Below are 14,546 nucleotides of genomic sequence, written 5' to 3' on the forward strand. Positions count from 1 at the left end.
AAGATAAACATGAAGTACTACTTTTAGACCTTCAGATTCTACCTTACTTTAGTGGCTGTAGAAAGGGAAAACAGCATTCTGATCACAGAAAGTAATGATCCTCTGTGTGTTATAGTTGCCAGATTGTTTTCTGTTCTAGTGATATGCTTTAACGGTACTATTATTCAAATAGTGTACATTCAGAGAGGACTGAGAGCGATCATAAAACATCTGAAAACCGGCTGGGCGCAGTGGCTCATGCCTGTAATCCCAGCACTTTGGGAGGCAGAGGGAGGTCACCTGAGGTCAGGAGTTTGAGACCAGCCTGGCCACACATGGCGAAACCCCATCTTTATTAAAAAATATAAAAATTAACTGGGTGTAGTGGTAGGCACCTATAATCCCAGCTACTCGAGAGGTTAGGGCAGGAGAATCGCTAGAACTCAGGAGGCAGAGGTTGCAGTGAGCCAAGATTGTACCACTGCACTCCAGCCTGGGCGACAGAGTGAGACTCTGTCTCAAAACATAAAAAATAAAAATAAAATAAAATATCTGAAAACCATGTCCCATGAGAGGCAATTAAAGAAATAAGATTTCTCTTTTCCCTAGAGATTAGAAGAATCACTATCTTAAATAGTCATGGCAGGGGAAAGGTGGAAATAAATTTGCTCAGAGAAAAGAATTTGAACCGTTTGGTCATAAGCAAAGCAGATTTTGTTTCAGCACAAGAAAACGTGTTCGGACAACTACAGCTGGTCAGAATGTAATAGAACATCTTGTAAAGTTGTAACTACCCTCTTAGCACTGTCTCCCCTGAGGAGGACATTCCCAAGTGGAGGTGGTGGTGTTATTGTTACTTTGTTTCTCTTCATTTTGTTCTGATTTTTTTTCCTTGAAGCCCCTAAGGGTTTTTTCAGTTGTCCTCACCCTCGTTCTCTTCCACACATCTTTCTAAAGTCATTCTGATATGACCGCCTAGGGGGGTGCTATATAATCCCTAAGAGTCCAGTATTACCTATAATTTCAAGTAACCTGCATAAAGAAATCCCTTGTGGGTTTTTGTTTGGTTTGGTTTGGTTTGGTTTTGGTAGAGATAGGATGTTGCTTTGTTGCCTGGGCTGGTTTTGAACTCCTGGCCTCAAGCAATCCTCCCATCTTGGCCTCAGAAATTCCTTATTTTTAAGCCATACCATTGCAATTTAGCTGTAGAAAAAGTCAGACTTTGAGGCAAATTTTAGCCAGGTTCTACAGTTGTCCATGTGGAGATTTAATAAGAATTGTGCTTCTCAAGTATACATATGTAACAAACCTGCACGTTATGCACATGTACCCTACAACTTAAAGTATCATAATAATAAATAAATTTAAAAAAAAAAGAATTGTGCTTCTATTAAATAGATCATCTTTGAGCAATTTTCCCTGAATATTACATTAATATGAAAAGTTCTATCACGCATACATCAAGTGAACAAATGCCAAAGTGATGCCCTGTTCTTCCTTGTGTGTCTCCTCTGTTTTTGAACATCCTAGGCTGGGAATCTCTCTTCAGGCTTGCCTTCTGCAAATCGTTGGGTACAGGAACCTTATTGCAGATGTGGAAAAACTGCGTAGAGAGCCCTATGATTCTGATAATCCCCAACATGAAGAAATGCTTTTGAAGGTTAGTACTTGAACACATTTCAGTTCTTCATCTAAGTCAGCTGACATTTGCCAGGCACCTGCTATGTGCCAGGCACTGCTCTGTACATCAGGGGTACAAAGATGGATGAGACACGGGCCCCTGACTGGTTGGTAAGGTCAAGTTTTCTTGCTGGTTCAGGTGTTGGAAGTAAATTTTTCTTTTTTTTTTTTTTTTTTTTTGAGGCCGAGTCTCGCTCTGTCACCCAGGCTGGAGTGCAGTGGCCGGATCTCAGCTCACTGCAAGCTCCGCCTCCCGGGTTCCCGCCATTCTCCTGCCTCAGCCTCCCGAGTAGCTGGGACTACAGGCGCCCGCCACCTCGCCCGGCTAGTTTTTTGTATTTTTTAGTAGAGACGGGGTTTCACCGTGTTAGCCAGGATGGTCTCGATCTCCTGACCTCGTGATCCGCCCGTCTCGGCCTCCCAAAGTGCTGGGATTACAGGCTTGAGCCACCGCGCCCGGCGGAAGTAAATTTTTCATCAGAAAATTCCTGTGAGAAGTTAAGTCCAAAGCCAATTTTCTTTTGTAATCTGAGAAAGCATCCAAGGTGATTTCTATGGGCTCTCGCATTTGGCTTCAGTTTAGATTGTTTAACATGCATTGAAAGCCAACAGGAGAAATAGCATTTGTCAAAGAGTGACTTGGGATTCCCATTTATGACTTTTAATACACATCAGAGAAGATAAAGTTGGTTTCTGCCTCAGCAACGGCCCTCTTGGGAAATTACCCAAGATCTTAATGCTGATTATTTATGCATGCAAGTTAGAGAGTATTAGAAGAGGTAAAGGTTTATATTTGGCACACTAGAACTTCTGGAGAAATAATATGAAGTTATGAATACTCCTGGTTGTCAAAGCAAAAGCTTAAAAATCTTACAGGATCTGATGGTGTATTAAAAAACATCAGTAATACTTTCCCTCAAAACACTGAGTTTGGGGCTAAAGAAATTAAGACCCCTCAATAATTAAGACTACCCTTAAGAACTACATGCTTACCAGAAACGTTTTATAAATTCATTTCTGAAAACAGATACTTCTTTAGAATTAGAGTGCGTTAGGGTACTTCCTTGCCTTTTCTTAGAATTCAAAAAGGCAGTAACAAAACTGTAAGAAAACATTTGTTTAGCTGCCTTTATTTTATTGAAAAATATCAACAGAAAATGTAATTTCAAAAATGTATCCTGTTGTGTTTTTGTGTGAAGGAGTGTGTTTTTATGTATGTAAGTACTTAAGCAAATGACTCATTTGTCTCTGTTAATTAGTGCTGGATCTGATGTAAATCATTAAAAATTAAAGATGCCTCATTCTTGGCAATAGTTTTTCTTCTTCCTTTTCTCCCTGCTGAAGTTTAGCTAACCTGCTGACTGAATTTTATCTCTTTGTATTGCCATTTTTTTTTCCTGACCATTTTCTGATGGAAGTAGTTCAACAAAATTACCCAAACATAGGAAATAAGAGGTGACAGAGAAAAGAGGTGTTGTAATTAACCGATAGTCACAAGAGCCTGAACAATTTATTAGAATAGCTGAGGTTCCCTCAGAATGAGTGACATCCAGGTGCCTGGTAGGCACCATCTTTAGCTGATCTCTTGTATGTGGGCTGGCACATAGTAGGTTTTCAACAAATATGAGTGAATGCATGAATTATTATAGTTCATTAGCTACATCTCAAGAACTTGTATATGACTTTCTTCTGTGGTTATGATTAGATTATGTGTTATTTAAACTGTCAGCTATATGAGGTAGGCAAGGAAATGATGGCTATCTTTATTTTAGAGATGAGAAAACTGTAAGCATTTTAGCTCAGGTTCTCATTCACACGTCTGGTAAATTATAAAGTCAGGGCTGTTCATTACTGCATTAGGTACTTTGGGGAAAGGCATCATTTCTGCCCTCAAGTGGCTTACAATCCAATTGGGGCATATTCTATATCTTCAAAAAAAAATCACTAAATCTGGCCAGGTGTGGTGGCTTACGCCTATAATCCCAGCACTTTGGGAGGCTGAGGTGGCTGATCACTTGAGGTCAGGAGTTTGAGACCAGCCTGGCCAACATGGTGAAACCCTGTCTCTACTAAAAATACGAAAATTAGCCGGGCACAGTAGCAGATGCCTGTAATCCCAGCTACTCAGGAGGCTAAGGCAGGAGAATTGCTTGAACCCAGGAGGCAGAGGTTGCAATGAGCCCAGATCGCACCACTGCACTCCAGCTTGGGTGACAGAGCAAGACGCCATCTCAAAAAACAAACAAACAAAAATCACTAAATCTTATCCATACAGCACCCTAAGGTATCTTTGAAATGTTTTCCATGCCCAATGCCTTATTCTAGCCATCATCTCCAACTTGGGCTGTGACAGCCTTGTAATTATGCCAGTAACCGTTAGATTCTTCCCTCACATCATCCGAAATACTGTTGGAGGGATTTTTTTTTTCTCAAAACACAGATATATTCATTGTTATTCCCTAGACTAGAAACTTCAGGCTATGTCCTATAGTAGAAAGCCCACGCATCTTAGCATGTCATTTTGGAGGCTTTCCAATGTATTTCTTGAAGCTACAGCTCCTGTATCCTCATCACATATAGTACATTTCTGCCATGCTCTGCCATTCACCATGACCCAGAATAAGCTGTGCCATACCATATGCCCAGGAATTTGTTCATGCTGTTCCCTCTGTTACCTATTACTGTCACTGCAGAAGCCAGCTTGTTTTTTAAATCCTTACTCACAGAATTTTGAAATCTTCACTAGCTCCCCAAGCAAACTTAGGAGTGGGACTCTTCAGTTTGTTCAAGTTTCCAGTATGATAATAAAACCAGAAATAATAAAACATTAATTGAGTGTTCAGTATGTGCCAATTGTTACAGTCAGTGTTTTCTGACATTATTTCATTTCATTATCACAGTAGCCTTGTGGTGCTACACTGCTCTTATCTTCATTTTTCGGATGAGGAAACTGAAGCTGAGCAGTGAAGTGGCTGTGCGAGCTCACATAGGGTGGTAGCTAAGCGCTCTGAGCTACCACACTGCACTAGGTCTTGAGAGACAAACTACATCTTGTTCACATTGTCTTTCCAGGGCTGACCCATGGTTTGTGTTTCACTGCCTGAGCTTAAGCTTCTTCATCTTTAAAATGGGTCATAATACCCTTGTTAGCTACTTCACAGAACCGTTTAGAGCAAAAGTCAGCAAACCAAGGCCTGCAAACCAAATTTGGCATACCACCCATTTTACAAGTAATATTTGCAGTACAGCCACATGCATTTGTGTGTGGCGTTTATAGCTGCTATGGCTGCTGTCCTAGTTTAAAGGCAAAGTTAAGTAGTTACAACAGAGACCATACAGCTCATAAAGCCTAAAATATTTGTCAACTGGTCTTTTACAAAGTTTGTGCCCAGGCACAGTGGCTCACACCTGTAATCCCAGCACTCTGGGAAGCTGAGGCAGGAGGGTCACTTGAGCCCAGGAGTTCAAGACCAGCCTGAGCAACATAGCAAGACCCCATCTCCACAAAAAAAAAAATTTAACAAATAGCTGGGCATGGTGATGTCCACCTGTAGTACCAGTTACTTGGGAGGCTGAGGCAGGAGGATCACTTATGCCCAGGAGGTCAAGCCTACAGTGAGCTATGGTTGTACCACTGCACTTAGCATGGGCAACAGAGTGTGACCCTAGCTCTAAAAATAATAATAATAATAATAATAATAAAATTAAGTTAAATGTAAAAACATGTTTGCTGACCTCTAGTTTCTAAGCACAGGTCATATATAGTATTGCCACATGTTTAAGCGCTTGGCTTTTTAAGCATAGGAGAGCGTTATCAGTGTTACTAGAATTCTAAATTATTTTCAAAGTCCAGATTTTATGATCATTTGAACATAGCCTGGGATGAAATTGAATAATATCACTGTCCATATGATTCGCTTATATAGACATTTCTATTAAAAGTGTTCCAACCAAATTAATAATGAAGACAAAATTCTAGGTGGATTCATGCATTTAATGAAAAACATAAAGTCCAGAATTAAGGACCCTCTCCTGATGGAAAGAGCAATCCCATGGTGACCTTGGTGAGAAGCTGCTTCTCCTTGAATGCTCTAGCTCAAGGGTAGACGAATCACCTTCCGTTTCTCTTCTGCAGAGAGTTCAAGACCAGGCAGAAGTGTTCAGATAAACTTGTGTAAAGCTTCAGTTTGAAGTGAAGAGAGTTCAGTAGAGAGAGCAGTCTGTGAGGGATAACAGTCTGACTCAGAGTGCAGTCTCCACATCTGTTTCTTGTCTTCTGCTATAGGAATCACTTTTCCTAGCCCCTAGTCTCCCCCGCTTGGCAGGTGGCTTTGTAATAACTACTCCCAGTAGCACAGTCCTAGATGAGCGGATTCCTCAAAGTCCCCACCATAAGCCCACCACCGTTTCTCAGATCTGAAGTTGGCTTCCTAGTGCATGACCTCATCCTTCAGGAGCACCCCATCCCCTACTCTTATTTTTTCAGGGAAGAGCTTACCTATTGGAAGAGAATCGAAATAGCTCAAGGTTATTTTATTTTATATGTATTTATTTTGAGACAGGGTCTCACTCTCTCATGCAGGCTGGAGTGCAGTGGTGCAATCTTGGCTCACCGCAATCTCCACCTCGCGGGTTCAAGCAATTCTCCAACCTTAGCCTCCTGAGTAGCTGGGATTATAGGCATGAGCCACGGCGCCTGGCTCAAGGTTTTTTTTAAATAGGAAATATACAGATAATTGTACTTCATGTAAGTATTTTAGCATAATGGGCTTTCATCTTCCAAAATAAGTTTGACTATTTTATTTGCTACATATATTTATTAACCTACTGGTTTAGCCTCTCAATATTTAGCAAATTTGTTTTAAAAATTACTATTCCCATTGGTCTACAGTACCATTTATATAAATGCATAACTTCGAAGTCAACATTCCTTTCACTGTGGACATAAGAATTCTTAAGGGGTACAATAATGACTGTGGCTGCTGGGTACTGTTAAAAGCCAAAAGGACTGGCAGGCTCAGAAAGGCATAAACTATTTATACATACTCTCAGTATACTACTAGTCCCACATTTTTGCTGTACATTCTTGTTTCATAATATGGTACAAATTATTCCCTAAGTCTGAAAAAAAAACAAGATGAATACATTTTCATCTGAATTTCAAAATAACCTTTTTAATGAAAAAGAAGTTCCTCATGTGAAATCTGTTTAAAAGAATGATTTAAATACTTTGTTCACAACATGTACAATTTTTTGACCCTAGTGCCTCATTAAAATCAGTTTAGCAATAAAACCTTCTGTGCTTTATCAAAAACAGCATTCAATAGATTATAAAATTATTCAATCTGCATTTGAATCATTATTAGGACACTGAATTATAACAAAGTCCAGTAAATGTATGACCATTCATCAACACCCTTAAAACCTGTGAATTATTGCAGTTAATCTCATGTGTGCATATAATTCAAACATAAACTTTGTGGAGAGGGGATATAAAATAAATACTACAATATTTCTTCAGTCCTATTTAATGCTGCCTAGATGGTTAGGTGAAAAGGTTAATATTACTAACAGGCACTTTGGGAAGCCGAGGCAGGTGGATCACCTGAGGCCAGGCATTCGAGACCAGCCTGGCCAACATGGTGAAACACTGTCTCTACTAAAAATACAAAAGTTAGCCAGGCGTGGTGGCACATACCTGTAGTCCCAGCTACTCGGGAGTCTGAGGCACTAGAATTGCTTGAGCCTGGGAGGCAGAGGTTGCAATGAACCAAGATGGTGCCACTGCACTCCTATCTGGGTGATGGAGAAAGACTCTGTCTCAAAAAAGAAAAAAGAAATATATATATATATAATATACACACATATATATACACACACATATATACACACACATATATATATGTGTATATAGCTAACAGGAAGAATCAAACTAGTTTAATAACTTGTTTTCTAAGTAGTTACCACAATTTAGTAAAACCAAGATATGCAGAGTATGCCAATACGTTTTTCCTATAGTGTAATGTAATTGCTAATATGAGGTATAATCGGTAAGCAATTAATACAAATATAAACAGGCATAAGCCACCACGAAATCACAGTCTGATGAAAAGCTTTTCAGCTAAGCTAGTTGAAGAAGAGAGTTAAGGGAAATGAGAAAGGGCAGACAGGGCAGGTTTTCAGTGGAAACATCATTTACATGCCTTATCATCACCCTCTTATATGTAACAATCCACTGATGCAGGAAGGTAAATCCTGTTCAAGTATGCTAGCCTAGAATATACTTTATGTAGCATAGTAAGATTATTTAAGTATTACTAATGCTTCATTTGCACTTAGATTATACATAATCCTATATGCATATTAAAAACTCATTTCCCTAAATGAGTTAAAGAGTTTCAGGGAAGATGGAACTATGTACTATAGAATTTAGAATATCTAAACTAAGAGGTAAAATCAAAGGAAAACATTACTACCTTTTTAGTAAATGGATCGTATGAGCTTACTCTTCTTTTTTTTTTTTTTTTTTTTAGATGGAGTCTCACTCTGTCATCCAGGCTGGAGTGCGGTGGCGCCATCTTGGCTCACGGCAACCTCTGCCTCCTGGATTCAAGCAATTCTCTGCCTCAGCCTCCCAAGTAGCTAGGATTACAGGCTCCTACCACCATGTCTGGCTAATTTTTGTATTTTGAGTAGAGACGGGGTTTCACCGTCTTAGCCAGGCTGGTCTTGAACTCCTGACCTCATGATCCACCTGCTTTGGCCTCCCAAAATGCTGGGATTACAGGCCTGAGCCACCCATGTCTCCTCACCCATTTTTTAATACATGGGTTTGTCTGATGAGGATTGTAATCCAATGATTGGTTAGCAGCAATTTTACCAAACTGTAAGTTCTTTCACTAACAGACATTATAAACAGATAATACTAATCTTATTTAAAAATAATGAGTGCCACACTGGTGAATATACAGCTTATGAATAACCTTTAAAAAATTTCCCATTTTAAAAGGCAAACACAGCAGACAACTATACTAAACAAAGAAGCTAGAATATGGATACAGGATTGATGGGTCTAAGATGATACGTACCATACATAATTAATGTTAATCATGTGATCGGTATATTTTTCTTTGTGATTCCCCTTCATGCTGCTTTCTTCAGAAACTGAATTCTGAACTTCCTCTTCTAAAATTGGTACAATCAGGTTATCCTTGGACATCAAATTTTCTTTTATCACAAACTTAGTGATACAAAATGACACAAAAATGTTTCATTTTCATATTCATCCAATATCTAGAGTAATAAAAAGAAGCACGTGGCCAGGCACAGTGGCTCACACCTGTAGTCCCAGTACTTTGGGAGGCCGAGACCAGCAGATCACTTGAGGTCAGGAGTTCAAGACCAGCCTGGTCAACATGGTGAAACCCCATCCTGGCCAACATGGTGAAACCCCATCTCCACTAAAAACACAAAAATTAGCTGGGCATTATGGCTGAAACCTGTAATCCCAGCTACTCAGGAGGCTGAGGAAGGACACTCGCTCTAACCCAGGAGGCAGAAGTTGCAGTGAGCTGAGATCACACCAGTGCACTCCAGCCTGGGCGACAGAATGAGACTCCATCTAGGGAAAAAAAAAAAAAAAGCATGTGAAAATATTCTGGAAATCTTGAAGTATGCTGGTCCAAGTTTTGCTACAGATGATTCCTTTATACTAACCCTGCTAGGGAAATAGTTATTGCTTTTCAGAAGACGCAGCACCATCAAGTCTGTGTCTAGTATAGTCTGTAGTAGAACACTTGGATTTTTATGAGCTGCACAAGGAAAAATCCATTGTTCAGTTGCTGTCATTTGAATACAAGTGTCTGGATGGCATTCAGTCTGAAGTTTGACAGCAAGTCCATTTAGCTCAAGGAAGAATTGCCTTAAATGTTCATACTTCCATATACCTGCATCTTGGCCTTCAGGTGGTTCAAGATTTTTGTCAGTATTGGAGCAATCTTCTCTTATGTTCTGTTGCATATACTGCTGAACAGCTAGCATACTGTCATTTCATCAAAAGAATCATCAGGCCAGGTGCCCAGCCTGGTCCACCTCAGCATTGCCATGTCCTCTGCCATGACCACAGTGCTATCATCTGAAGATTAACAACACTTTTTAGCCATTATTCTAGTCTTTCATGATCCATAAAATCACTAAAATGAAATTTCTTTTTAAAGCATTTTATTATTCAGGCCGGGCATGGTGGCTCATATCTGTAATCCTAGAAATTTTGGAGGCCGAGGCAGGTAGATCACTTGAGGTCAGGAGTTTGACACACCAGCCTGGCCAACATGGCGAAACCCTGTCGCTACCAAAAAAAAAAAAAAAACACGAAAATTAACTGGGCATGGTGGTGCACACCTGTAGTCCCAGCTACTTGGGAGGTGAGGCACAAGAATCTCTTGTACCCAGGAAGCAGAGGTTGCCGTGAGCTGAGATCATGCCACTACATTCCAGCCTGGATGACAGAGTGAGACCCTGTCTTTGTGAAAAACAAAACAAAACAAAAACCAAAGCATTTTATTATTCAAATGTTTTACTAAGCATTTACTAAGCATCCCACAGTAAGCATTCACCTAATGAGTGAGGTTTATCACCCACCTACGGAAATGAAGCACCTGCTTTTGCTATCTTGCTGCACTCATTCGATAAAATAAGATATTTTTTAATTGTGCAGGGCCCTGAGATGACTTCACATTATTATTCAAATGAATGCGACAAGTTTTACATTTTTTTTCCTTTTTTCCCCTCGTGTCAGTCACCAAATCAGTTCCTAAAGTGAAAAATCAGTTCCAACATTTTTTTTTGTTGTTGTTGTTTGTTTTGTTTTGTTTTGTTTTTTAAGACAGTCTCACTCTGTCGCCCAGGCTGGAGTGTAGTGGCACGATCTAGGCTCACTGCAAGCTCCGCCTCCCGGGTTCACGCCATTCTCCTGCTTCAGCCTCCTAAACAGCTGGGGCTACAGGCGCCCGCCACCACGCCCAGCTAATTTTTTTTTTCTTTCTTTTTTTTTTGGCCTTTTTAGTAGAGACGGGGTTTCACCGTGTTAACCAGGATGGTCTCGATCTCCTGACCTCGTGATCCGCCCACCTCTACCTCCCAAAGTGCTGAGATTACAGGCGTGAACCACCGTGCCCGGCCCTCTAAAGGATTTTTTAAAATAAACCTTTCCCCAGTGACGATTTCCTGGTCTCATTTAGTCTTTTCTGATGATCTCAAACAGTTTCTGGTTTTTGTTTTTTGTTTTTTTGAGATGGAATTTTGCTCTTGTGCCCAGGTTGGAGTGCAGAGGCGCAATCTCGGCTCACCGCAAGCTCCGCCTCCCGGGTTCATGCCCTGCTCCCGCCTCAGCCTCCCGAGTAGCTGGGGTTACAGGCATGCGCCACCACACCCGGCTAATTTTTTGTATTTTTAGTAGGGATGGGGTTTCACCATGTTGGCCAGGGTGGTCTCGAACTCCTGACCTGAATTTATCCACCTTCCTCGGCTTCCCAAAGTGCTGGGATTACAGGCGTGAGCCACCGTACCGGACCAGTTTCCGTTTTGATGAATGCAGAGCACTGGCATATTCTTATGTGAATTCTTTAAAAAGAGATTTTGTATACTCATGCTTGATATTTTGCTTTCAAGCGTGAGAGATTTACCTCCTTTTTACCCTTTTTCTCTCGCCCTTTAGACAAATCGAATTTACCTGTTGTGGCACTAACATAAAATATTGTATAATGTGAATAATAAGTAATATTAGATTAATGTGTAAAATAACATTAGTAAAATGAATAACAGCTTTTATTAGTATTTTCTGTCATCGAATATTATGTTTTACACTGTGTCAGGTATGTGACAATTTGATTTAACAAGGTATTTTGTGTATTACTGTTTCATTTAAGCTTCGTAATGTAGAATAAGCAATTTAGAAATTGAATTATTTCTGAAATAGTAGCAAGGAAATTTTACATTTGTGTTTTACCCTGTTGGTAATGAAGATGTAAGTCTAAAAAGTAAACTTACTTACATGCCCATCTCTATTAGAAAAAACTGAAGAGTTTCAGCATTACGTATTTATACAACTATGGGTCTCAGAGTCTCTCTCAAGTAGTGATATGTGCTGAATCTTTCTACAGAAAACTTTAAAAAATAGAACCAGCTTATTAAGCAGTAAAGAGTATAATGCTTAAAATTTACAATTGTCCAGTAATATATTAATAAAATTGATTTTAACTGAAATTACTTTTGGTAACTCTTAAAGATAATAATACATTTTGAGGTTTATTCATGAACGTTACTGATGTTGCTTCCTCTAGCAACACGATAATATTTACTCTCACTCCTGTTATAGGTGAGATCTAAAAAAATGAAACTCGGCCGGGCGTGGTGGCTCATGCCTGTAATCCGAGCACTTTGGGAGGCCGAGGCAGGCACATCACTTGAGGTCAGGAGTTTGAGACCATCCTGGCCAATGTGGTAAAACCCCGTCTCTACCAAAAATACAAAAATCAGCCTGGTGTGGTGGTGCATGCCTGTAATCCCAGCTACTGTGGAGATGGAGACAGGAGAATCACTTGAACCCAGGAGGCAGAGGTTGCAGTGAGCCGAAATCACACCACAGCACTCCTTTATACTCTTAAATATTTTTAAGAGCACAGCCTGGGCAACAGAGTGAGACTCTGTCTCCAAAATAAAAAAGCAAAAAGAAACTCATGTCAGTTTGCTTTTTTTTTTTTTTTTTTGGTTAATAATGCTGCTAAAAGTTTTGATATAATATTACAGCATTTTCCGAGAATCTGAATAACAATAGTAGGTGGCCTTGAAATTTTTCCACTTCTGTCTTTTCTTTATACTCTTAAATATTTTTGAGAGCACCAAAGAGCTTTTTTGTGAGAGATTATCTATCTAATCTGTCTATCTACCTACCTACCTATCTGCTATCTAATTTCCTATTCAAAATTAAAATAGAAAGATTTTAAACATTAAAATATGTAAGTACTCAATCCATTGCCTTCAGAGCAAAGATATCACAGCACATCATGCATCCTTTGGAAAAATTCCACTATGTACTCATGACACAATGAGAGAGAAGAGGCAAATAACCTCTTCTTTTATTATAAAATAGTAGTTTTTTGGTTTTGTTTTTATCTCTCAGACCCTCTGGAAAGGTCCTGGGAACCTCCAGGGAGGCTTCAGATCATGCTTTGAGAAATGCTGTCATAAATAATTGAAAGATGATCACATCTTTAATTGTAATGTATTTGCATACATTCAGCTTTGCAAAGCTCCTCCTAATGATGTAGTTTACAAAATCTGAACCAATAGGAAAGGGTATTTGTGAGTGTATATCAACACGGTAATTCTTTTTTTTTTCCTACAGTTATGGAAATTCTTGAAGCCCAATACTCCACTGGAATCTCGGATTTCTAAGCAGTGGTGTGAAATTGGTTTCCAAGGTGATGATCCTAAAACAGATTTTCGAGGAATGGGACTTCTGGGACTGTACAATTTGCAGTAAGTAAAATGAAGGACAGCTGACTGATCGAGTGATGTTTTGGTCTCCTCATATTGAAATGGCAAAAGCTGAGTAATTAGCTTCAAAAGCTACTTCCCATAAGACTCTAAGAAAACATTCAAATTCCCTGAGAGGTCAGGTTCATAAAATGTTAAAAGTGTCTGCTAGTAGCCTTCCTTGTATTTCAGCAAATTTCATGGATTTTTAAAGCAAATCTCAACTATATTTAAAAATTGTTTTATTATTTAAAATGTTCACACATATGTAAAAACAGAGAAGATTGTAAAGAACACCCTTGTATTGATCATGCAGATTCAGTAATTGTTGAGGTTTTGAAATATTCACAACATTATTTTTTTGGCAGAAGGGTGTTAACGAAAACTCTACACCATCATTTCACCCTTCATATGTTAATATGTAGTTCTAAAAAATATCAATATTACCTCACATTAACCACAATGCCATTATCACATCAAACAAAATTAACAGTGATTCCTTGGTGTCATCTTTATCCAGTCCATATTCAAATTTCCCAGTTCTCTCGAAAATACTTTTTACGGCTGGTTTATCCTAGTGCACTTCCAACTATGCCCTTTGGTGTTCTTAAACTAGATGGGTCTCTCTTGCTCTGTCCCTTCCTTTTGCCCCCTTCTCCATGTCAGGATTTCAGATCAGTTGTCCTGTCATATGTCCCATGGTCTGGATTTGCCTCTTTGCACTTGTATCCATCCCCTGTATTTCCTGAAAATTGGAGATATGCAGACAGGCCTGAAGAGATTCAGTTTGACATCACAGCGGGAGGCCTTCAGTGTCCCTCCACTCTCAGCCCTGTGCTGCAACAAATCAGAGGGATCCCATTCTAATGCCTCCAGTGTAAAGTCCTCCTTCTATGATCTTTACTGATCCGATTAATTAATTGTATAAAGAGTGCTTTTCTATTTTTGTTATTTTTCCTATAATTTTTGGCTGGAATTTTTAAAGACTTCGTTTCCTTATAGAGTATAGTTATTTGGTTTCTCTGAAATATAGGCAGGACAGATATTCAATTTTTGCATTTGCTTGCCAGTTCTCAGAGTCAGGAGTTGGTTGCCTCGTTCCCCTGTTAGTGATCAATTTTTTTTTTTTTTGCTCTCTCTCTCTATTTTTAAAACACCATTTGTTAACTCCTGTGTTTCTATATGTTTATTGTAACTCAACTAATTGTACTTGTTATTTTTTTCATGCTTTAATTCAGTCATGTATAGTCATTATTTTTTGAGCCAAAGAGTCCTTTCAAGTTGATTCTTGTGTCCTTTGACGCTACCCTATTAGGGCAGTGATGTATTTTTAAAAGAAGTTAAGCCTTACT

The 14,546-nt window shown here is 39.3% G+C and overlaps 1 protein-coding gene and 1 pseudogene across 3 annotated transcripts in view; one reads left to right on the forward strand and one right to left on the reverse strand.

Moving 5' to 3' along the window:
* ELMOD1 (ELMO domain containing 1) overlaps window positions 1-14,546 on the forward strand; it is a 76,677-nt gene that overhangs the window by 44,319 nt on the left and 17,812 nt on the right. For all 3 annotated transcript variants that reach the window (XM_025356778.1, XM_025356777.1, XM_025356780.1), the window contains 2 exons: window positions 1,510-1,639; window positions 13,064-13,197. In XM_025356778.1, coding sequence (XP_025212563.1) covers window positions 1,510-1,639; window positions 13,064-13,197 — 264 coding nt within the window. The remainder of the gene's footprint in view (window positions 1-1,509; window positions 1,640-13,063; window positions 13,198-14,546) is intronic.
* Window positions 3,981-9,776, reverse strand: LOC112607270 (annotated as a pseudogene).

The sequence above is a fragment of the Theropithecus gelada genome, chromosome 14 (genome assembly GCF_003255815.1).
Source record: "Theropithecus gelada isolate Dixy chromosome 14, Tgel_1.0, whole genome shotgun sequence".
NCBI lineage: Eukaryota > Metazoa > Chordata > Mammalia > Primates > Cercopithecidae > Theropithecus > Theropithecus gelada.